This window comes from Protopterus annectens, chromosome 9.part0 (assembly GCF_019279795.1).
Source record: "Protopterus annectens isolate FY-2018-M chromosome 9.part0, PAN1.0, whole genome shotgun sequence".
NCBI lineage: Eukaryota > Metazoa > Chordata > Ceratodontiformes > Protopteridae > Protopterus > Protopterus annectens.
Window position 1 is genome coordinate 1,251,951,238 of NC_056743.1, and position 23,285 is coordinate 1,251,974,522.

The 23,285-nt window shown below is 40.8% G+C and overlaps 1 protein-coding gene across 1 annotated transcript in view; it reads left to right on the top strand.

Annotated features, from left to right (window-relative positions):
- Positions 1-23,285, top strand: part of LOC122811974 (protein phosphatase Slingshot homolog 3-like) — a 1,030,454-nt gene that overhangs the window by 511,114 nt on the left and 496,055 nt on the right. Inside the window, exons 5-6 of the mRNA XM_044084176.1 lie at positions 20,213-20,281; positions 21,331-21,396. Of these exons, the coding sequence (XP_043940111.1) occupies positions 20,213-20,281; positions 21,331-21,396 (135 nt within the window). The remainder of the gene's footprint in view (positions 1-20,212; positions 20,282-21,330; positions 21,397-23,285) is intronic.

Here is a 23,285-nt window from a genome sequence, read left to right on the forward strand (position 1 = left end):
GTGGAGATTGGTGAAGATAGGAGACCCATAGAGTAAGATTGGAAGGAGAAGACATTTTGAAAGTTTTATTCGGATGGATTTGTCTAAATATTGTTTTTGTAAAGTTTGCCTAATTTGAAATGAGTCTTTTTTGTTGCATTGTTAATGTGCAAGTCAAAGCTAAGTTTGCTGTCAATAGTAATTCCAAGCAGTTTGGCCTGATTTACTATTTGGATTTGTTTATGGAGAATATAGTAAAGTCTGTGGGAACAGGTTTAGATGCAAAGATGAGTAGTTTAGATTTATTAGGGTTACATAATAGCTGTGATTGGTTTAGCCAGAGTTCTATGGATGTAAAGGCTTTTTGTGTTAACATTTGGAGGTCAAAGAAGTTATTGGATGTACAGATTATGGTTGAATCATCTGCATATTGTATGGTAGTACAGTCAGAGGGAACTTTATGTAGGTCATTTATAAAAATGTTGAATAGTAGGGGTCCTAAGATTGATCCCTGGAACACTCCTATGTTATTTGGAAGAAAGCTGGAGAGGTTATTCTGCCATTTTATGGATCGCTGTCTGTTTTCCAAGTAACTAGTGAACCAGGTAAGGGTGGCATCGGAGCATCCTAGGGATTGCAGTCTCTGGATAAGTTTATTATGTGAGACTGTGTCGAATGCTTTTGAGAGATCCAATAACAGGACTGATGTAAGTAGGTTACTATTTGGGCGTTACACATGAAATTTGGGAAGGAGACTAGGGCAGTAATGGTACTGTAGGATGGTCAAAAACCATGTTGAGAAGGGGGATAATAGGTTATTGTTGGTTAGATATTCAACCAGTTGTTTGTGGATGCATTTTTCCATTATCTTAGATAGAGTGGACAGTATGGAAATAGGTCTAAAATTAGATAGGTCATGAGGGTTTCCATCTTTATGAAGTGGGGTGATTATTGATTTTTTTTTCCAGAGCTGTGGGACTGCATGTTCTGTAAGTGATCAGTTTATAAGGATACTTACTGGCAAACCTATTGCCTTAGCACTGATTTTGAGGTATTCTGGGAGGAGATTATCAGCGGATAAGCCTGGTTTCAATTTGCCAAGTAATGTTTGTATTTGAGAGGTTGCATGAGAAAAGCATTAATTTGGTTTTGGTTGAATTTAAAATAAGTTGATAGTTAGACAGGAAGGATTCTGTGTCTGAAATTTTATTTGGCAATTTCTTGGAGCTGTGGAAGGGAGATCTGCATAGGCTGATAGCCTAATATGTACGTAGGAGTCTACTAGCCTAATGGCTGTATGGTGTTTGAAGCCTAGCTGTGTAAAAACACAAGTACCCTTATTGAGCATAGTTGAATCATCATTGTTAGCAGAGCAATTTTGGAAGGCAGACCTGCATAGGCTCATAGCTTCATATGTACATAGGATGCTACCAGCCAAATGGCTGTATGGTGTTTAAAGCTTAGCTGTATAAAAACAGAAGTACCCTTATTGAGCATAGTTGGATGGTCATTGTTAGCAGAGTGATTTTGTGAGCAGCACCCTATCAATGAGGGACATAGGTTCCACCCCAGGGGTAACTTTATAATCACCCAACCAGTAGTCAAGGTTGCACTAGAACAGGGTCATTGACAAGCACTGATTCACATGCAGTGGAAGCGTATTACAGAGAAATGTGAGTCATTGGGGGATATATTTGTTTACCCAGCATTTTCTGTTTGTCACAAGCTAGGTTGAGAAATCTGGGCCAAATTATTCTTGTCCCATTTGATTTGCAGATGTGCAGCATTTCCATTAGGGCAGGGTGTAAGACTGCTCTGTAGGCCAGGCATAGGTCACTTCTCAGATCCAGCATAATACTGAGTACACTGAGAGGTCTTTCAGTCTTTCCACGTATGTCATGTTTGGAGGCTCTGAAGTCTCACAGGCACAACCTTGTGTTTTCTCCACCTGCTGCGGGTGTCTGGTGAGGTACAGACAGAAGGGATCATTGTACTCAGTTAGTGGTCTGATAGGGGTAGAGTACAGCAGAGGTATTACCACCCTGGTCTTGGATGTGATGTCAATATGTATGATGTGTGCAATACAGAATATGCGTGTGTCACTGCTATGGACACATAGTGATGAAAGTGTACATTGCTATCAACATGTGTTCCCAAGTCTCACAACACTGAGTTTGAACTTAAAGGGTGTTATGTATATCATAGTCAGGGGTACTTCATTACCAAAGGGAACAATGAGCCATTGTATACTTTAAGGTTCAGTCTGTGAGTTTGGCACAAATCATTTGTGTGTGGCAACTCCTTCCGTAATATGTTACTATCATTGGGGGACTCTATATTAGTGTGTATAGTTATCAGTCATCTGCAAACTTGTTAAACCACAGGCTATTTACCATTGCCTGTGCATCAGGGAAGTAGATTGCAAACAGATGAGGGCCCAGCATAGATCATTATGGTATTCTAATGGTAATTGTCTACTAGTGCAGGTGCAGTCCCCAACCTTGAGAGTATGTGTTATGTCAGTGAGGCAGTTGCCTATCCCTGTACTACTGCATGGCTTAATTTCCACATGGGAGAACTTCACTATGACACATGAATGGGGGATAGTGGCAAAGGCATTGGATAAGTCAACATAGGCGGTATGTCCTGTTATCCCTCATCCAGGTCTGTGGGGGTCAGTATCCAAGAAGTCCACAAGGTTCAGTAAGCAAGATGTACCCTTGACAAAAACAAAATGGGCAGGGTCAATTGTATTGAAGGTCACCTATGTCCCTGTGGATATGGTCCATGCTGATTCCTTCCCTGGCTTTGCAGGTAAGTGTGTTTTAGGCATATGGGTCAATAGTTGTAGTTCTGCATATTACCAGATTGATGTGCATTGCATAACACACATTTAATATTACATTTTGTACTGTGGTTGATGTATATGTGTGGAAAAAGTACTGAGACACCAGGGTTGGAGTGCTTGGGGGGATGGCAACAGATCGATGTATTGTAAATATGTGACATAATGTTACAGGGCCCTAATTTTCTAATGTTTACACATGTAATTTCATGTCATACACAGAAACTGGACAGTAAACAGCAGTGATACAGCATAATATAAACGTTTCCATAGTGCTGCAAGCAGTGGGTTTGTGTAATGGTTAGCAAAGTGCATGCACATGTGAGCTACACATGTTTGCGTAGGTAAGCAGTGCACAAACGCAAGCTGCATTAAGTCTGACAGTTAATATTGAGTCTATGAAGTACACCTGCTGCTTAACTGACTCTGTGGCAGCATTTGTTATTGCATTGATACATTTTGTTTTTGGCCCAGATGGTACTGGGTTTGAATACAGACATATCTAATACTTTAAAATACTTTTAATTACAGAGCGATAATGCAGTGACATGAATTGTTTGTATGAGATGTTTTGCTGAATTTTGCCACTGCTCACCATCTCTGTGCATTGGTACATGATGCTTACTGTCTCACAAACATGGAGCCAGAAAAGTGAAGGGATACATAGCTTTCTCTGCTACTTATATGTGTTCTGTGTGATTATATTTTTTGACTAGATTAAAGGTGTTGAAATGGGATAGATAGGAAAGGGGTGAAATGGGGAACAAGCAGGAGGAAAAACAAAGTCTGACAGTTAGTACTGAGTCTCTGGAATACACTTACTACTTAACTGACTCTGTGGCAGCACGTGATAATGCAGTTAATGCAGTGATACATTCCTTTTTGGGACCAGATGGTACTAGGTTTGAATACAGCTGTATGTAATACTTTTAAGTACTTTTGCATTACCATTACTGTGCATTGGTGTGTGATGTGCACCATCGCGCAATAATGCATTCAAGAAAAGATATGGAGAAGATAGGACAGTGGTGAAATGGGGAGCAAGCAGAGGGAAGAAAGGGAAAGCAGGGCAGGAATGTGCAGAAGGGAGGTAGGGAGGAACCGTAGCTATCCTCTTTAACAGTGTAAAGTGAACAATTCTGCCAAATATTAACTGAATTTTTACTGTCACCTCAAAGGAGGGGGTGATCACAACACAGTCATGCTGTATACCCAGTTGGACAGAATCAAGTGTGTCAAGAAGATGTGTGCAAAATGGAGAGCTGTGTATGGGACAATTTTTTTTGAGAGAGAAAAGAATGTTGGGGAAGGGATATAAGAATGTCTGAGTCGGATAAGTTGGGTAGGTGAGGATGCAGTTGCAGACAGACAAGACAAACAAGACAAGAGACGAAGATGGACACAAAAGGTTGGGGGGACACCATGATTGCGTTGAGGGTGGGGGCATCATAAACTCATGTTTCTCAAGTTGGGTGACATTGAGAACTGAGTTCACACCCACTGGACTACCATCACTGTCATCTCACTCCACCTCTGGCTGGAGTGCCTGATGTCTGCATCTCTTCCTCCTAGTATTGTAAAATGATGGAGATCAGCCTCTCCAGCCAGTGTAGGTGTGCACCAGCATTGTGGTGCACAACCCTAGACACCATCCCTGGCAATTCAGCATGGGTGATAAAATGATCACCTCTGCTACTGCTCACGGATGGTACCACTGGACCAGTCTCTAGACTAGGACTACCTGAGTGGGCAGGTAGTGCAGGGGAAGCTGAGGCAGGGCTGTCAGGTTGGCTCCCAGATGTTCTGGGCAATGGTGCTGGAACCGATGGGGGGACAGGGTTACCCTGCTGTGCTGTGGAGCATTTAGTGATGTTGTACACATAGATGACATGGACCAATTTGATGACACGTAATAACAAATCAATAAAAAAATAAAAGAAAAAAGAGAAGATAAGGGCAGGATGAGAGAAAAGAGAGATAGATAACATTAGTACCTTCATATGTGACATACAGTGCATTGATATAATTAATTGACTCTATTATCTTAACTTTTAAGACTACCAGCTCATAACAGATTCACACTACACACTACAGATTGCAGCAACTACTCCTTGTCATGTGCATATATTGCAGATGTGCTTGTTCTAATTATACAGATTACATCTTACAGCAGGGCATGTGTGCCACTGGTATAGAAATGTTCTTTAAACCTTTAAATTATACATAATTGGATTAACGGTATTGTATAGTTGGGAAGTGTTGTCTTTGAATCCACAACCTCTGACTAGAGTCTTAACATTGTAATCTTGGTTTGTGCTACAGACTAATGCATGCATACTTGCTTTTACAATTGAGATATGAGATATATGACATATGCATGCACAATTTGATATTGTAATATTCTACTCTTGGTTTGTGTTACAGATTAATGCATACATACTTGCTTTTACAGTTGAGATATGCATGCTCAATTTCATACAACCTATAAAATACCAAAAAGCTATCTTTAACTGTTAATGCTGCAATAACACTACTATTTTGCTGCATACATACCACATACTTCCCTCATCATCGTCAGTGTAGCCCAGTGGGTTCATACATTGACCTCATGATCTTTGGCAGCTGTGGCAAAAACAGAACTGAATACCATTATGAGTACAGTCTTGCCTATATTCAGCTTTTAAGTCTTACAAGTACTCTCTGCAGTTGATAGTTGATACTTACACAGGTGTGGGAAGTCCTCAGTCCTAAATTTCCCAATCCAATGGTCAAGGGTATCCCTCTTCCTCTTCCAGAGGTCATTGTAGTGATGCCTACATTCTTCACCAGTGCTGGGGATACCAGTGGCACCAGTTACAGCCTGGGCTGAACTATCACAAGATTCACACTTACACTGGGGGCCACAATAGTTCCCCTGCAAAAGCCTGGCACTGTGGTTTTTCACTAGGAGTCCAATAAAAATCTTGGGTCCTGGACATGTCATCTTTGTGCTCTAAATCTGACACCTTCTACACAAACACCTGCCATGTATGCCATGGATCTAGATCAATGGAGAATGATGCTTTCCTGACAATTCCAGTTATCTTGTTTACTGGGAGTGCACACACTGTTTGTAAATGTTGTGCTCCACTTACCATTGTGCAAGCACCGTGCTTGGTAGTGCACACCTCCAAGCACCGTGTTTACGCGATGGTAAGCAGAGTGCAACAGTAGCAAGCAAAACAAATTCAAGGTTATTGCATGTACAGGCAGTTGTGTATGTGTGTTAGACAAATGTGAAGGCCATGGCAATCAGGACAGCAGAATTATATTTACAGGAATATAGTGCACAATATACGCACAGTCGTAGATTTCAGAATAAATGTGATAATACATAGATGAATACACAACGACACGAAACTAGTGCCTCAGCCCTCGTATATATAATTAATATCAGCTATACCATGTCAAGTGTTATAAGTGAGAGTGACTATAATGGGAAGTAGAACAGCAGTAAAAGTGTATGGAATATGCTGTATTCAAACCCAGGACCATGTGTATGGCAGTCCTACACTTACACATGTTGCCAAAAGAAGGTCAAGAAAATGTTTGTCTATGTTGCAGTTCATTATTATAAAATGCAATGTCAGAACAGTAAAACAAAAGTTGTACACCCTGTACTAGAACCCAGGACCATCTGTACTCCAGCCCTACACTTACATTTGCTGCCACAGGAATAAGTTACATGACAGTCCCTGTTTTGCTAATCATTCTTAAGGTGTTACTGTTAACTGCCACGCAATATTGCTTAGAGGGTTTGCACAATGCCATATAGTATTAATTTAATGCATCTGGTTTCTGTCTGGCCAGTTGTCCAGTTTGTGTTAAGTGGCACATTGCCCAAACAGTGACCCACAAAAAAAAGAAGGAAAAAAAAAGAAGAAAAGGGAGAAGTACTTGAAATGAGGAAAATCAGTCTATGACATACACACTAGAAAATGTTAGTACATATGAGATATTTCTACATAAGTCTGAACTAGAGCTCTCACTCCAATACACCTTTAGAACACAGGATGGGTGCCTTATCCTTTTTGCCACTCAAACAACATTGCAGCAAAGAACTTAAATCAATACACACAAAATCAATATACACAAAACCAACTGCAACAGCTTCTACACTTATATCGAACCATACAATGTTACTTTTACATGTATTAGTTTTGGATGTTGCTAGTGATCAGGCAACCTGTCATGATTATTGGTTTAAATATTACAGCTCTGCCTTACATTTCTGTGTTTGTTGGTCATACTTCATTTATCTGAGCAGTAGTCTGAGACATGCAGTATGTAAGTCATTCTATATCATCGGCCTTAAAATGTGTGATGATATTAAGTGGAAATAATATTCTATATAGTTGCCAACAAATGAAGGGCAGGTTGGATATTAAGGAACACAACCCTATGACTTGTGTGCTGCTTACTTACATTTCCAACCTTACATCTAACATGTTTTAGATCTAACCTGACACACCCAGCGGAAGTAAGCAGCCTGTACTGCTGTTGTGTTTTCCTTCTTCCAGTCACAGGTCATTCACATGTGCAATCCATTAAAAACAAACACTGAGGGAGTGACTGAACTGTGTTTATATCTCCTACATGGATCCATGTTTTTGGGATTCAGCAGTTCTAATGAGTTCACACCTCATTTGTATATTTACCATGCTAACAGCCCTGACTCTGCACACCATATAAAAAGGCAACTGTATAGCTAGGCAAACTGATGGTGCGGAGAGTTGCATATGTTTGGAAGACTACAAAACCCCCTTTTCTTCAGGATATGTCTGTATAGAGGAGTACTGAACTTCAGAATGAATGATTCCATTTTGCACTTGCATACTGCATATGCTGGAATGCATGTAAGAAAAATCTGAAGCAAAAACTTTAACAGTTTTATCTGTATACATTAGTTAGAAGTATACTGATGCCATGTTTGCCAAGCCATTTTAGAGGTATACATGATTGCCAGTACATGAAAATGGAATGCTGTGTGATAAATATGTACAAATGTTTCAGGGGCAGGTCCTTTGATAGCACTTTTAGCATTTTAAAGATGGTTGTTAGCAAAATGGGTTATTTTTCTGTTGTTTTGGGTGGGGGAACAAAGCTGGGTTACTGTTATGGCACAAACAAGGATGGACTGTTGTTTTGGGGGGAGCATATGTGAGTTACTGTTCTAGCACAAACAAGGATGGGCTGTTGTTTTTTTTATTTTGGGGGGGCAAAGCCGAGTTACTGTGATAGCACAAATAAGGATATGTTGCTGTTGTTACTAACCCTGTTTTGCATCCTTGCTGTTAGTATTTCACTTCTCTAGACTGTTTTATTTTTCTGTAGTAGGTAATTCTGACTGGCTGCCTCTTAGTTATTTTGTAGTTATGGGATACTTATGTGTATTATCTTTCCGTTGTGTGTTTGGACACCTACAAATGTGCCACCCAGGCATGTCAATCCATGTAGACCCCCCTCAGTGATACCAAGAACCAAGTGATTGTAGATGGCTTCAGGCAACATGGTGCTTTTCTAATGGAAAGGAGACTGGGAGATATAGCACATAGGATATGAATATGGTGGCAGATAGAAGAGGATGTCAGTGTTGTGGGTGGCCATGGCAGGACATACGACCAGGTGCACTCACAGGCCGACTGACATGATCATATCTGCACAGAATAGAGCAGTTGTAGTGGGCTGTGACCAGACAGTTACTGGGGGAGGGCCTGCTAGGGAACCAACAGTAACCCCATTGAAGAGTTCCTCGCCATTATCAGACATACAGACAGCTCCCAGGAGAGTGCAGTACAGCATGTCCTGGATGTCGAAGCAACAGTTTCTGAGACAGCAAGCACATCCCAGGTGAAGCTTCCAGGTAGGTTTGCTGTCTGAACAGCTGCATACTGTTGTATAATAAAACAATTGACATCAGTAAGTTAATTCTGTGTCATGTGTCTTTTTTTGTGGGGAGATTGAAGATTGCTACAGTTATAAGCTTAGGTTAGAGCTATCAGCCATGTTCTTGTTGAAATTATAGTTAATGGACATATAAAGTGTTAAATTTATTAATCCCTGTGTTACTGTTAATTGTAATGATGTTGCCTGTACCTCTTGCTTAACTTCTTCCAGGTCTGTCTGGACTACAGATGAGTATCTCATCTGCAGATGGTAAGGCATGCATTTTTTGGTCAATACCGCTAAGCCATTTAAAGAAATATTGTAATGTGTGATGTTGATCAAAGGCTTGTATGTATTGCTGTACTGTCTGTAATAGTGACAGCACTGTTAGTTTGTTAGCATATATTGCACTATAGTAGTTCAGGTATTAATTTATTCCTCTGTTTCTTGCTTTTTATCACATGTGATCATGACAGTGGGAGTGTGGGCCCTGTGCCACCTGATATCAGTGTATCAGCAGACTCTGATGATGACTGTGGCCAAAGTGAGGCACAGTCGGGGGGTGCAGAGGTTGAATCTGACACTGAGGTTGACATATAGCTATCCCCTGCATTTCCATCAGACACAGCCAGTAGGCCTACACCTACCCAGTCTAGTGAGCTGACAGGTGGAGGGTGAGGACATTGATCAGGAAGTTTGGCTACTGTGGCTTCAGTACCTGTTGAGTTTGGTTGTAGAGAAAGTATAGATAAGGTGCCACGCAGGAAGATTGATAGGGGTGGTGGGAGGGGGCCTGCTGTCCCTCCTCTGCCTTTTGCAGGTGTCTCTTCCACTGCCACTCAGCATGTGGTTAGGGCTGTCATGGAGGTGCATGCACATTTCCATAGGTGCTACAGACATATGCCCAGGGTTGTGGATGTGGCACAGTGTGATATGCATGACTGCCTCCACTGTGTTGCCGATTCACTGGATTGGATGAATGACATTTTGGAATGAAGGGTGTCTGTGATGGACCGAGAGGTGTCTGTCATGGAATGAGCATTGTCTGTGATGGAATGTCTGCTGGAAGGGGAACAGCATCCTCATGGGCATGGTCAGCCACATCATCTGCTGTCAGCCAGTGTGGCCATGCTTGATCATGCTGCCATTGTGGCAGTACTTCCACTGCTCCATCAGTGAGTGTGATGTCCATACCCAGATGTAGCAGGACATGGGGTCATGGTCCTGGGCATCCATGTGGCAGGAGCTTGTCCAGCAGACATCAGTCATGTTCAGGAAGTAGCACTGTATCTGACCTTGGGAGTGGAGGTACCAGTGCAACTCCTGGTAGAGCCATTTCTCATGGTTGAGGATGACAATGATGAATTGCCACCACTACCATGCATGGCTCACACCTGTCTGACATACAGAGATTTAGAGCCTGCAGAGAGTTTGGCTGTGTTCATGCAGACACTCGCACACCAATTTCACTTGGAGGACCCCTACAAACACAAATATGTCTCACTGGCCATTTGTTGGTTTATCCACATGTCATAGGATCATAGGATTATAGGAAGTTACTAGGCTATTGGCCCTGGGGCCTTTACAAGCCTAGCCAAGAATTTAGCCCATGTTCCAACAAGTCAGCACCCTATGCCACTGTCCAGCAGAGACACAGGTGGAATCTCAGGGGTGTATTTTCTGTTTTCCCATCCAGTTATCCAGGTTGCACTTTAAAAGGTTTAAATAGGTACTCTGCCTTGCGTGGAGAGGGAGTCTATTCCACAAAAGGGGGAGTCTGTGGGACACAAATCTGTCCCACCAACAAGTCCTATTGATGTCACAGACTAGGTTGAGGTCGCAGTTGCGGGTTACCTGAGTGGAGCTTGACTTGCAGATATGCAGCAGTCCCATTAGGGTGGGGTCTGAGATTGCTTTGTATGCCAGACAGAGGTCACCTTTGAGGAGTCTGTAGGTGACTGGGTAGAGGGACAGGGCTTTTAGCCTATCCGTGTAGGGTAGATATTTGAGGCTGTGGATTCTCCGGGTGAGGAACCTCTGTGGTCTCTCAAGCTGCTGCATGTGCTTTGTGAGGTACATGCCAAAAGGGGTATTTTACTCGATGGATATTATAAGGGAAGAATGCAGGGATATTATGACCACCTTGTCCCTGGATGAGATACCCCTACTAATGAGGTGGGCCATGTAGAAAGCTTTCTATACAATGGAGGCAGTATGGTGGTCAAAAGTCAATTTGCTATCAACCTGGGTGCCCAAGTCCCTCACAACTGATTGTGTGCTTAGTACCTTATCAATGTGATAATTTGTAGGGATGTCACTCTCACCAAAGGGGATGATGATGCATTTTTTTGGCATTTAGTTTGAGGCCATGTTTCTGGCATCAGTCATTTGTTTGGGTGAGACTCTCTTGGAGGATGTCCAAATCACTAGGGGAATTGATAACAGCACCCAGCTTGCTGTCATCTGCAAACTTGGTCAGCCATAGCCCATTAGATTTGGACTGCACCTCTGAGAAGTATATCCCAAACAGCAGAGGCCCCAAGACTGATCCCTGGGGTACAACGTTTGTTACGGGTCTACTACTTGAGGTGGTTTCCCCTGTTTTGACTAGGTTGGTTCTGTCAGTGAGCCAGTTTGCTACCCATCTGGTAACATGAATTGATGCCTAGTTGAGAGAGTTTATCTATTATACCTGAGTGGGGAATAGTATTGAAGGCTTTGGCCATGTCAAGGTAGGCAGCGTGCACCAACTTCCCCTTGTTTATGGCCTTGGTGACTGTCTCAAAGAAGTCAACCAAATTTAACAGGCATGACCTCCCCTTGACAAAACCAAACTGTTTGGGAATCGAGTGTCTGGAGGTTACCAATGTCCTTGTTAATGAGGTTCATGGTAATCATAATCCGCTCCATGGCTTTGCAAATCAGGTTAATTAGGCTAATGGGTCTATAATTTCCTGGATTGGGGATGCTCCACCTTTGTACAAAGGGATGGCATTAGCTGTCCTCCACTCAGCTGGGATGAAGCCAATACTTAGGCTTTGGTTGAATATTGTGCCTAGTGGTGCTGCAAGTTCCTGCCCGAGTTCATGTAGGATGCAGCCTGGGATATTAGTGGGTCCCACGGAGGCTGTATTTTTTTTGCCTTTGAGAGGGCAGTGATGACTTGCTCCCTAGAAATAAGGGGAGGGGACAGGTACTGGGGATGTCCTGTTTTACTGATGGTGATGGGGGGGGGGGGCAGAGGAGTGAAGTTTTTACTGAACCTGTCTGTCAGCAGGTTGACTATATCTACAGTGTTTGTGTATGTGGTGTCAGTGACCACCAGTTCTGAGCAGATCTGGGTGCTTCCCTTGAGATTGCAGACATATGTGAAGATGGCCTTATGATTGTCTTTTGTAGATGTGGCCAGTTTGAACTTAAGGTTTGCTTTGGAGGATTTCACTAGTGCTCTTATTTGTTTGCTCAGCCTAAGGGGAAATTGCTTCCAGTTAGGCACCTGCTCCTTCATGGTCCTGGACAGCAATGTTTTCCTTTTACTGTAGAGTTTATTTATTGTAGATGTTCACCAGACAGGTTTACTCTTCCTTAAGGAGGAGGAGTTCCTCTTGTCTGGTGTTCCTGATTGCGTGCAGCAGTAGAAATGCTCATATAGTAGACTGCTTTGTGGTCGGATCTTACCAGGGATGATGACACTGTATGGATGCTGCAGTGGTTACTCATGTTGGTTAATACCAAGTCCAAGATATTTTCACCTCTTGTGTGGGTGTCAGCCAACTGGTCCAAGGCATTTGCATTAACGAAATCAAAGAATCTCTGGGCATTTGTGTTTTGGCATGAGTATTTCTTTCAGTCTATGGTTGGATAGTTAAAGTTGCCCAGGATCAGGGTAAAGCATTGAATCCTGATAGATTCAAAGAGGTTCAGATAGTTGCAGTGGGCATCCTGAGTCAGAGTTGGAGGCCTGTAGCTAGCTATGATTTGAATAGGGGTCTTGTCAATTGTTAACTGCCCCTGGAGTATTTCTTGTGCATCATACTGTCTGACCAGCCTACATGTGTGTATGTCTTTTATATATATTGCAACTCCACCTCCGTTTGTTTTGCTGCCCATGGTTTGGGGTCTGAATGAATGATAGGATGAGTAACCTGGTATGCCTGACTTCTGTGACTGCACAAATGTCAGCTTCTTCCAGGGTTAAGAATGCTTGCAATGAGTGCAGTTTCATGTTCATGTCTACCTTTTTCTCTTCCTTATTCATACACAGTCACCAACCTTTTGTGCCAGCTTAGGTTTCCTGCCCCCCCCCCCCAAAACTGTACCCTGTGTAAGTGATACCTTTGCTATATCCCTGTTTTCTGTCTTTTGGATTCAGGGATACAAAAGCTTTGTGTCTGATCCTCAGAGTGTATAGCTAACTTAGTATATCTGCATTTGTGGTACTGAACTTGTAATTTTACCTTTGACTTATATTGGCCTTGGAAGGTTAGGCAGTTGATAGCATCAAAATTTCTCACTTCTATAGTGAATGATCTTGTGATGGTTGTGAAGGCAGAAACTGCAATGTGTATAATTACTGTCTAACTTCTCCCTTTAATCATTTTCCAGTACAAACATGAGTTGCTAAACTGAGGGCATACAGTGATCATCGGTACTTTTGAGAGGTATGACTGCATTTATTTTTGATGCATGAGGCATACTACTTAGTGGACACTTTAGTAAATCTCTGCTGTCACATGTTAAGGTAAGTTCTGTACAAATCTCCCATCTTTTACTAGCTTACTGGGCCAAGTAATGAAATACAAGGATATGCCACACAGCCATATTAGTTAGAAATACACTCCAGGTTCAGGACTTACCTTGTAAATGCAGCAGTTGACACCATTTTAGTTCAGGTCTGCCTCTGTCTGATGCAAGCAGTACACAGTCAGTACATGGGGAGGTAAAGGTTGTGTGAGTTGCCTGACATCAATCTGCCTGTGGCTGTGGTGACCTTGGCATTGGAGGTGAGATGTGTGCCCCTTCCCCTTTGCTGACCCTGCTGAAACGTTTTTCTCAGGATTATGTTGTGTAACATGGCACATACTGTGAATATTTTTGTACATGTCTGTGGATTGTACTGCAGGGCTCCCCATGATATATCAAGGCAGTGGAACCGTGACTAGCCCAAACACATGCTCTGATATTTCTTGTTTGAGTGTGTGCCTCATTATGGTGTTCTTTTGTGGGTGTGTGTGCAGTTCTGATGGGTGTCATCAGCCACTGTTCCAGTGCATAGCCTGCATCCCCCAGTAAATACCCCTGTGAGATATCCCCCCTAGCAAACATCTGGTACATCTGGGAGGTCTGCCAGATATGTGAGTCATGGTAACTGCCAGGGTTGACAGCACACACGTTCAAGATTACTCCCTTGGCATTACTCATGACTTGGCAGTTGATAGAGTGGTAGCCCTTTCTGTTAATGTAAAGCCTGCCCTGTTCCCTAGGTGGTTCATTAATTTCTATATGTGTGCAGTCTGTGGCACCAGTACTTCAGGGTAGTGTGCTACATGGTAGAACTCTGGCATAGTTCTGGCCCTCTCCTCAGAACTACTGGTAAAATATATGTGGTCACTGGCATTTTGGAGCCTATTAGCATTCAGGAATTGGTGGAGGATCCTGGATGCTGATGCCTGTGACATCCCCAGCAGGTCTCCTGTTGGTCTCTGAAAGGTACCTGTACCTAAGATTCTAAAGGCTACACGTACCTTTGTCTCCACTGGAATGGTTTCCTCTCTGTTTGCCCTGGCTCTGAGATGAGGATGGCAGAGGTCACAGAGTTCCTGTAGTGTGTCCCTGTCCACCCTGTAGTGCTCCACAATTTCCACATCATGTAGGTTATTAAAATTAAATGGGGCCTGAAAACTGTTCTCCTTCTTGGCTTAGGCCTATTAGCAGCGGCAGTAGCATTGGCTTCTGCCTGTAGCACATAAAAAAGACTTAAAGCAGCAGGAGCCCCTAACAGTCTGTCCATATAGACTCCTTTCCATGTCTGTATTCCAAAAGTTTTGGAATTCACAGGAAAAACCAGCACAGAGTCTACACGGATGCTTTATAGCTTGTTGAATAGCTAAACCATGTTGGATTGGTTAATTAGCATGCAATTCAGCTGCACATGCTGTAATTAGCATGTCAGTGTTTACTTTGTTTGTGCGGTGGTGCATGCCACTACACAGCACTTACTGAATCCAAAAGTTTCTGGAGCCATGTGCCCATTGTGCCGCGATGAGCACATGGTGAAAAACAACTATGTAGGCTTTATTGAATCCCCCTGGATGTCTATTCTATATGGCGTGTATAATTTCTTACTGTCATTGCTTCTCTTATGTCTTTATTTCTGTACTAAAATTGAATTTATGCTAGCAAGGAACATACACAAGTCAAAATAAGATCATTTACAAAAACTAAATTGATGCTAGTGAAGGACACACTTGAAGCAAAATAAGGTAATTTACTCACATTTGAATTTGATATGAAGCCAACAGTCAGTAGATCACATAGCACAGAGTTTTCCAAACACTGTTTACCAGGTTATGATTCTGCTAATAAGGAAGTCTTATTGATAACCATGATTGTTTCAGACAATACAGCTGAACTTTTTACTCTTAGTAAGAGTTGTATCATTAATAACATTCTTTTAAAGTGCAGTTGATTTAGTAAAGAAGACATTTATTTTTGAATAGTACTTTTGGTAATTGTGAATCCCAGATACCTAATTTAAAAGGATTTAATCTGTGAAAGTGAATTCATTGTCTAGTTGTGAATGTCTCAGATTTCACTATTGTTATTAACGGTACTGTCTTACAACTCACACATATTGTAATTTCATTAGTTACTCACTTTGTTTTTCCTCTGATTAATGTTTTAAATATTTTGGATTCAAGCTAACATGTTCTTTCCTAGCTGCCCTCATCTTGATAGACTGACTCTGCCCTATCCCCGGCCTTGGGACACTGTCCAGGATGTTGAGCAACATTCTTCCCCCGTGTTAGAAGCACACCAGTACCTGTTCCTGTGGTATATGTGACCCCTATTTAAAAACAAAGTTGAGGCAAAATATTCTTTCTTTATAAACGGGGTATGAGTGAATACCTAAACTGCAATATTTGGGCCAGATCCTAGTTAAATGTTTATCTGACTCCTGATTTTATCAGAGGACAGAACCCCCACAACTAAAGAAACGTATAAAACATGATATAGTTCCCACTTATAATTTTACTCTGTCTGATCCTGCATTGCTTTTGCAATCAGCCTAGATAGTCTGTTTTATCCTCATGTTTTGCCCTCTCCTCTCTCTGTTTTAAGTTACACATGCTCAAGTATTTAGCTCTAACTCTTAAGTTGTAATAGGCACATATAGTAATTAAATATTTGTGCAGGCATAGAACAATCTTAAATTTTCCTAATTCAAACTTCAATGCATTTCTTTTCTGTCATTACTACAGTTTTGCTAGCTAATTAAAGTAAATTCTTACCTGACTGTTTTGTATACAGCTCACTCTATACTCCTTTTATGGTGTATGGTTCCCTTTACAATTGACTCCATACTCCCTCATGTGGTGTACGGTCCCCTTTATAACTGATGCCATACTCCCTCTTCTGGTCTATGGGCCCCTTTACAACTGACTCCGTACTCACTTCTCTGGTGTATGTGTCCCTTTCTGTTCAACCTTGCTAAGCTGTGGCTCACTCCACTTCCCTACTGTATCCCCAATTCCCACTCACCCCTACTTCATCCACACTTAAAATCCCCTTTACTCCATGCCAATTACATCTTCTCCAGTCCACAATCAAACACCATTATCCTATCAAACACACTTCCTACTAATTCACCCCAGTCCTTTCCTTACTAGAATCTGTCCCACATCCTATATCATGCCCTTCCTCATCTCTTCCTCCTCCTCAAGCCTTCTTAATAATATAAATACATTTAACTCCACCCTCTCCCACCTATACCAACAACAGATCTCCTGCTTAAAACACACTGCACAAACTTAACAAACCTCATCCTTTGAAAAACAAACCTCAACTGTTACTTCCTCCTCAACATACAGTGATTTTTCCATTAGCTTCTTTGATACATCCCCAACTTATTTCCCATACATCCCATCTACTATTCAAATTAAATTATTCAATACATACCATCCTATTTAAAAATAAAGTTCATACCCATCTCTACAAAAATATCCATCACAAAATAGACATTTTTTCTCCTTCATCCATCAATGTGGTGACAAACACCTAAACTCTGGATTCATCCAGATCCCAGACAAAATACTACCTTCTAAAGCTCTGAACCTAATCACAGTAAACTTGCAAAGAATATGTAATAAAAGTACCAGTTTATATAGTTGGATAACTCCCTATACCCTTTGGTTTAAACCTAATATAAAAGATGCTGAAATTGTTACCCCTGGCTACAATATATAATCAAACTAGATAGAACACGGATGACAACAGGTTGAATAGCCCTACTCTTCCCTAATGGTTTTACAAAAACTCCCTAGTCAAATACCATCCCAGAATTAACCGATGCTGAAATTCTTATTTCATACATAAAATTAAATGATTCAAAAAGCTTATGCATTGCTGTATTAAATAGTCCCACAAAGTAGAAGATGAATTTAAACCGGATATGGCCCTGGCTCAGTACGTCATGCAAACTCCTCATGAAAGATAGAGATAAAACTTGGTACAATTGGCAGAACAAAAAAAAAAAAAAAACTTAATTATTCACACAGCTGCATAATGATGTCAAAAACAAGTTACCAGGGAAAAAGACAATGTTGTACTCATTTGCTAAAAGCTTCTGGTCCTTGGAGGAAGAGACCACTTTATTTTCTACAACTGGTCTCCTTCTGTCCATCTTAGTACAGGCCTTGTCTGCTGTTTTTTTTTTCTATATTATGCGCTTAGTTTTAGGTCATCAAGAGATGTGGCTGCCACAATCCAGGTTTGCTGCAGCTTCTCCTCTGGTTGTGGTATTACTTCCTGGATTTCTGTATCCCATATTTATTATTTAGCTTGTTTGTATGGAAGTTACTAGCTTTCTAGATAAATGCCATTCTCTTTGGATGGAAGACTAGTTTGTTGCTCGTTTTCAATTGACAAGTACTAGATGAGGGTAGTATGCATAACTGATATTGTTATACATCAGAAGGAAAAGCTGTCCAACTGAGATAATGTCCATCAGACAAGATAACAGAAAGGAATAAAGTATCAGTGTTTTATGGTAGTGATAGAAGCCAAAGATTTCATGGCACTTGACATAACTGTATAGCTTACTCTTAGCTGGCATTCTGTAGTTGGAAATGCGGATTTATTTCATATAAACCTAAGAACCTGTGATAATGTACTGTTGCTATCAGGGCTTCTTTCTTCCATAGAGCACAGTGAATCAGAAATGAGGCAGCTATGAAAGATTCAGAAACTTCTAAAAAGTCTTCCAGTTTCTTGTATATATGTGTGTGTGTGTGTGTGTGTGTGTGTGTGTGTGTGTGTGTGTGTGTGTGTGTGTGTGTGTGTGTGTGTGTGTGTGTGTGTGTGAGGGGGGTATGACCTGGATGTCATAACACAGCTTTTATAAAATTAAGTTATATGATTGTGTCCTGGGAAAAAAATGACAGAAATATGATCCCTCCAGAATTAGGAGGTATAGACTTACTCTATAACCAGATTTTGAAAGTTCCTTACTAGTAACTGATGACAGAAAATTAGCACACAGTTTGTCCTGCAACAAATTAAGTAACATCCATATGCGAAGGTCTCTAGGTAAATGGAAAATTTCATGTATTTTTATCCTAATATTTTTTTTCCCTGTAGGCCTGCTAATATTCTGTATGGCCAGGCATACTAAGACATATGTCTGCTCTCCCTTGACCATTGCAGTCACTAACTACCCAAGACTTTGAATTTGCCATATAGTACCATCACTTTTACTTGTTGTAGTTCTCTTGGGTAAAAAGACAGTGTTTACAGCTCAGTCACGCTGGCCAGGTTGATGAAGGTAGAGTGTGTTTTATTGTTTTATTGTTTGCATGCTGTGATTTCCACAAGCAATGACTCTTACAGAACCATAGGGAGTAAAATGTATGCATACATGTGTATATATTAGAGTTTATGACTCGAGAGACAGGTGGACTTCTGTGTACTTTTTGGCATACAGACAAGGCTAATTATTATAAAAACACATTTCCTGCTGCTCATTGGCCTGCAGTTAAATTAACCCTTTACCTTGCAGGCATACTAATTACTGCTTGAAACTGGAAGGCTTGTCTGTCTTTTCTGAGAGGGGAAGGCCATACCTTTAAGACACCTAATTTTTAAAATCCTTAGTTAAACCTAAATAAAGTGTGCACCTTCCTGAGTACTGGTCGCCAGCTATTGCCTTAGCTTACAGATGTGGTAAGACATGTTTTTTTTAAACTATAGATCTATGTTTTGTAGCCCATTTGCAGCATTTGTGTGGAATGTCATATCAGACCAGTTAGCCTTGGTCACCTCAGAAAGCGAAATGGGCATCCTGTGCTTGCAGTATGCTGAGTACAGTAGCCTCCCTCTTATTCAGTCTTGCTGGGACCGGACCTTTGGCTGGATATATGAATGGCTGGTTAATTAGAAAAAGCATACTAAATAGCATTTATAAGTTGTAAATCAAGTAGAATAACAAGATTTGTGTTAGTATGCATTTTTCTAAAGAATATGACGTCTAAAACTGAAATGTCTGTCATTATTTGGCCTAGGAGAGGCAGAAGTGCTGTTCTTCTGTTGTCTTTTGCTAGAACTATGGCAGAAATTTGATGGCTGGTTAAAGAGGAGGCCGGATAAGAGGAAGTCTACTGTATTATTAATAATGAACACTAGGCTGAATTCAGTGATTATTTTTAAAGTGGAGTTAAAATTGGGTAGCTGTTTCAATGAAACATTTCACCTAAATATAAGTAGCTTCCAAAGGAAAGAAGGAAAAAAGCAGGTACTGGCCACCACGCTGAACAGCTTTACAACTTTTATTTAAAACACAATTAACATTGTTTTTAATTGTGTTTTAAATAAAAGTTTTGAAGCTGTTCAGCGTGGTGGCCAGTACCTGCTTTTTTCTTCTTTCATTTGGAATCTTTGTGGGCAGGCAGCGTTTGGTGGAGTATTTCAGTTCTTTTTGGTTTGAATATAAGTAGCTTGAAGGGCAACCTATAGTCTATTGTGTATCAGATCTCAAACTTGTTGCATGTGTGTGCCATAATGACATTTTTTTGCTTTTACTCCTGCGATGGTTACTTTTACATTCCATCATTTTATAATAATAAAGCAAAACGAGACAAGATGTTTAAAAAAATGCCTTGCCTTGTGCAACTACTCTCTCAGTTCAGGGACTACTGCAAATTTTAACATATCCAGAAATGTGATTGTATTTTTTCTTTCCTTCTTTAGTAATACCTGTACAATTGGCATGGTGCTGCCCATCTGGAGTGACACACAGGTCTTTCTTGATGGAGATGGGTAAGGGCAGAATTGTGAGTTGTGGGCAAAAACGTGGGGGTACTCTACTTGCATTATTTTTTCCATGCTTGTGATGATTTCAAAATAGATTGTATGAATAAGAAAGTTATTTGTTAACTGGATGAACCCTGTAGGCACAAACCCATTTTTAGGGGGTGACCTCTTTTAAGTTTGTGATTTCCTCAAATTTACAGAGAAGGCAGATGGTCACAAAGCAGGAAGATTTTCCATACCATTCTTACTAGATGGCGTACTCAGGCCTGGTGAAAAGACCCCCACAGATACTGTATAGCTATTGCATCAAAGCCTTGGAAAGCCATCTTTAAGTGCTACATATTCCAAATCTGCCTACATCCTGAGTATTGACATGCAGGAAGTAGCATATTTCCCACCAGCTAGTAGTCAGAAGACATTTTTTTTTCCTCTTTCTCCCTAATATTCCTTCTTTCTTGACCCTCTTCTGTCTCACTTGCTCTCCTAGGAGTGAGAGGCAAGCATCCCTGGAAAATGTGAGAATCCTATGAGCCATTTGTTCCTGACGGGGGGGGGGGTGCTAATTGGCCAATTCAATCCAGCTGTGGTGAAAGTTGGGTGGTAGGGAGTAGGTCAGATTTCATATCAGATGGAGCAGTCCCCCTCCCTGCAGCAGCTCTTTCAAACTCCACGTAAATGTTGCCTTGCTGCAGGAAGTGTGTGTTGCGGACCCATGCTCCATGGGTGTGACAGTTGGGGGAGATAGTGGTGCTCACAGTCATCCTCCCCACCGCAGGTCTTTCATTGTCATCTGAGCTGCAGTCAGGGCTTCATCCACCTGTATCACAGAGCCAGGACCCTTGTCACAATTTTTTTCAAGACCCCTATACTGCTGTGTTACTAATTTGGGATTATACTATAGCACTGTACCTTTAACATAGTGAAAATGTTTTATTCAGTGATTGAAAAAGAGAGCAGTTTTCTGTCTTGGATGATGCCTGTTCTGTCTGTTTTCTTTTAAGATTCAGTTCTGCCTTTTTTATGGCATGACTGTAACTTTTTGCACTGTTTTACAGGGGCTTCAGTGTGAACACTGCCTGTCAAACACGGATCTTCAAACCTGTTTCTGTGCAGACAATGTGGTAAGGAGAGTTCATCTCTTGTCAGTCATGTGATAAAACTGGTGTGAATACACTTCTGTTTATATTAGAGAGATGGGAGCTTACCTTTTCCTTCATCTGTACATGTTGTTTGAAACCATGAACAGATGTGTAAAAAGTTATGCTGTGCATGGGGGTCTTCCAAGAAATATGGTTAAGGGTTATATGCAGTTTGCATTTTTTGTAGCATGGCATATTTACAACTTATAATGTTTACTTTTAAATGAAAATTAGTATAAGTATATTAAAGTGCTTTAACTGGTATGCTTGCTATCAGCATTCTCAATAATAAAAGTTTGGTATCAAAGAATAGAAGTGGAAGCAGAGAATGCTTATTACGTTAAATTCTTGGTAGTAAAAGTCTTAGCACTGGGATTTGGAACTGACTGGAAAGTAAAACTGTTTCTTGCTTTGCTAAACATGTGACAAATGTCAATACTTTTAGCAGTACTTTTCCGTTATCGGGGAAACACATTGAACGCGATCGTTCTGCTGTAATCCAGTCCCGTGACGTGGGATAAACACATATGTACAAAGTATTTCTTGTACTGACATTTCGTAAAAAATATGTTATTTTTTACATTGTACAAACATTTGGTTAACTGACGTCTTTAGGTACTGCATTACAACTGAACAACCGCGTTGAAAGAGTTGTTTCAGTAAATACAAACACAGGAACTTTAAAACTGCATTTATACATCAACATAGGACATTTTATTTCTTTAAAGTACTCATATTACCCGAAATATTAACCACATTAATTATATACAATGAACTGTTTTCCTTTCAAGTGTCTTACTTTACATTTCCTTCCTGCAGTTGTCAGTCATGATCGAATTGGCAATGACACACCACGCCTGTACATTGGAGCCGCTTTTTTTTCCTTGTTTCAATGAAGAACAGCGTGTCTTTTCAACGTGCGAAGTATAAATGGGAAATCTTGCTTTAAATGTGATATGTGCGTACACTTTAGGACATTTGTAAGCACAACTACAGGATGTTTCTTTTTCGTGATGTACAATAGAAAGATGTATTGCTACTTACACAGAATGGGTAAAAAAGGCCCTTAAAAAGTATACGTACTTCTTGGTCTCTTTCGCTGTTAGTCCAGAACGTTTTTTTGGGTTACAGTGGCATAACTGGAAGAAGCGAATTCCCTCCTTGTTATCATTAGGGTGAAAATTAAATAGGACTAAGTAATTCTGCATCAGTTTGATGTAATAATTTTACACACACCTGTTAACCTTAACTTGAAAAATGCATGATTAGACAGTACATTCCGAGCTCAACATTCGCATTTCAACTGTTGCCCCGATAACGGAAAAGTACCCTTTTAGCTTATGTATATTAAAAAATGAGACCTCTTTCTGCAGCCTAGTGTAATGATTTAGTAGTATGAGTATAGAAACAGTGCTTGCATTATTAAGAACATGACTATAAATAGTAAAGCAAGGTACATTTGAATATGAAATTCACAGCATTATGTTGAACTTATTATGGATGAATTGGATATGTTAAGGTAGATTTGGTTAGAGCAAGGCACCAAACCATATTGTATTTCTTCCCTCCCTCCCTTTTATTAGTGCAACATGTTTCATTTCATCCCAAGATTATGACTTTCCAGAATGTAGGCAATATTAAAAGCAGTCTGAATGTGATGGGAGTGACAGAGTAATGCAACTTACATGTTAGTACATTGTGTAGTTTGTGTGTGTGTGTGTAATCCGCAGAACTTAGAGTTTTCACCATAATGTGTGTGTGTGTGAGTGTGTTGCCTTGAGTGGCCCATGTGTGTATCGCTTGCAGACTGCAGTGTAATACGTAGGTGTTTTACCTGCAATACCCTGTACCTTTCATTAGCATCCCTCCAG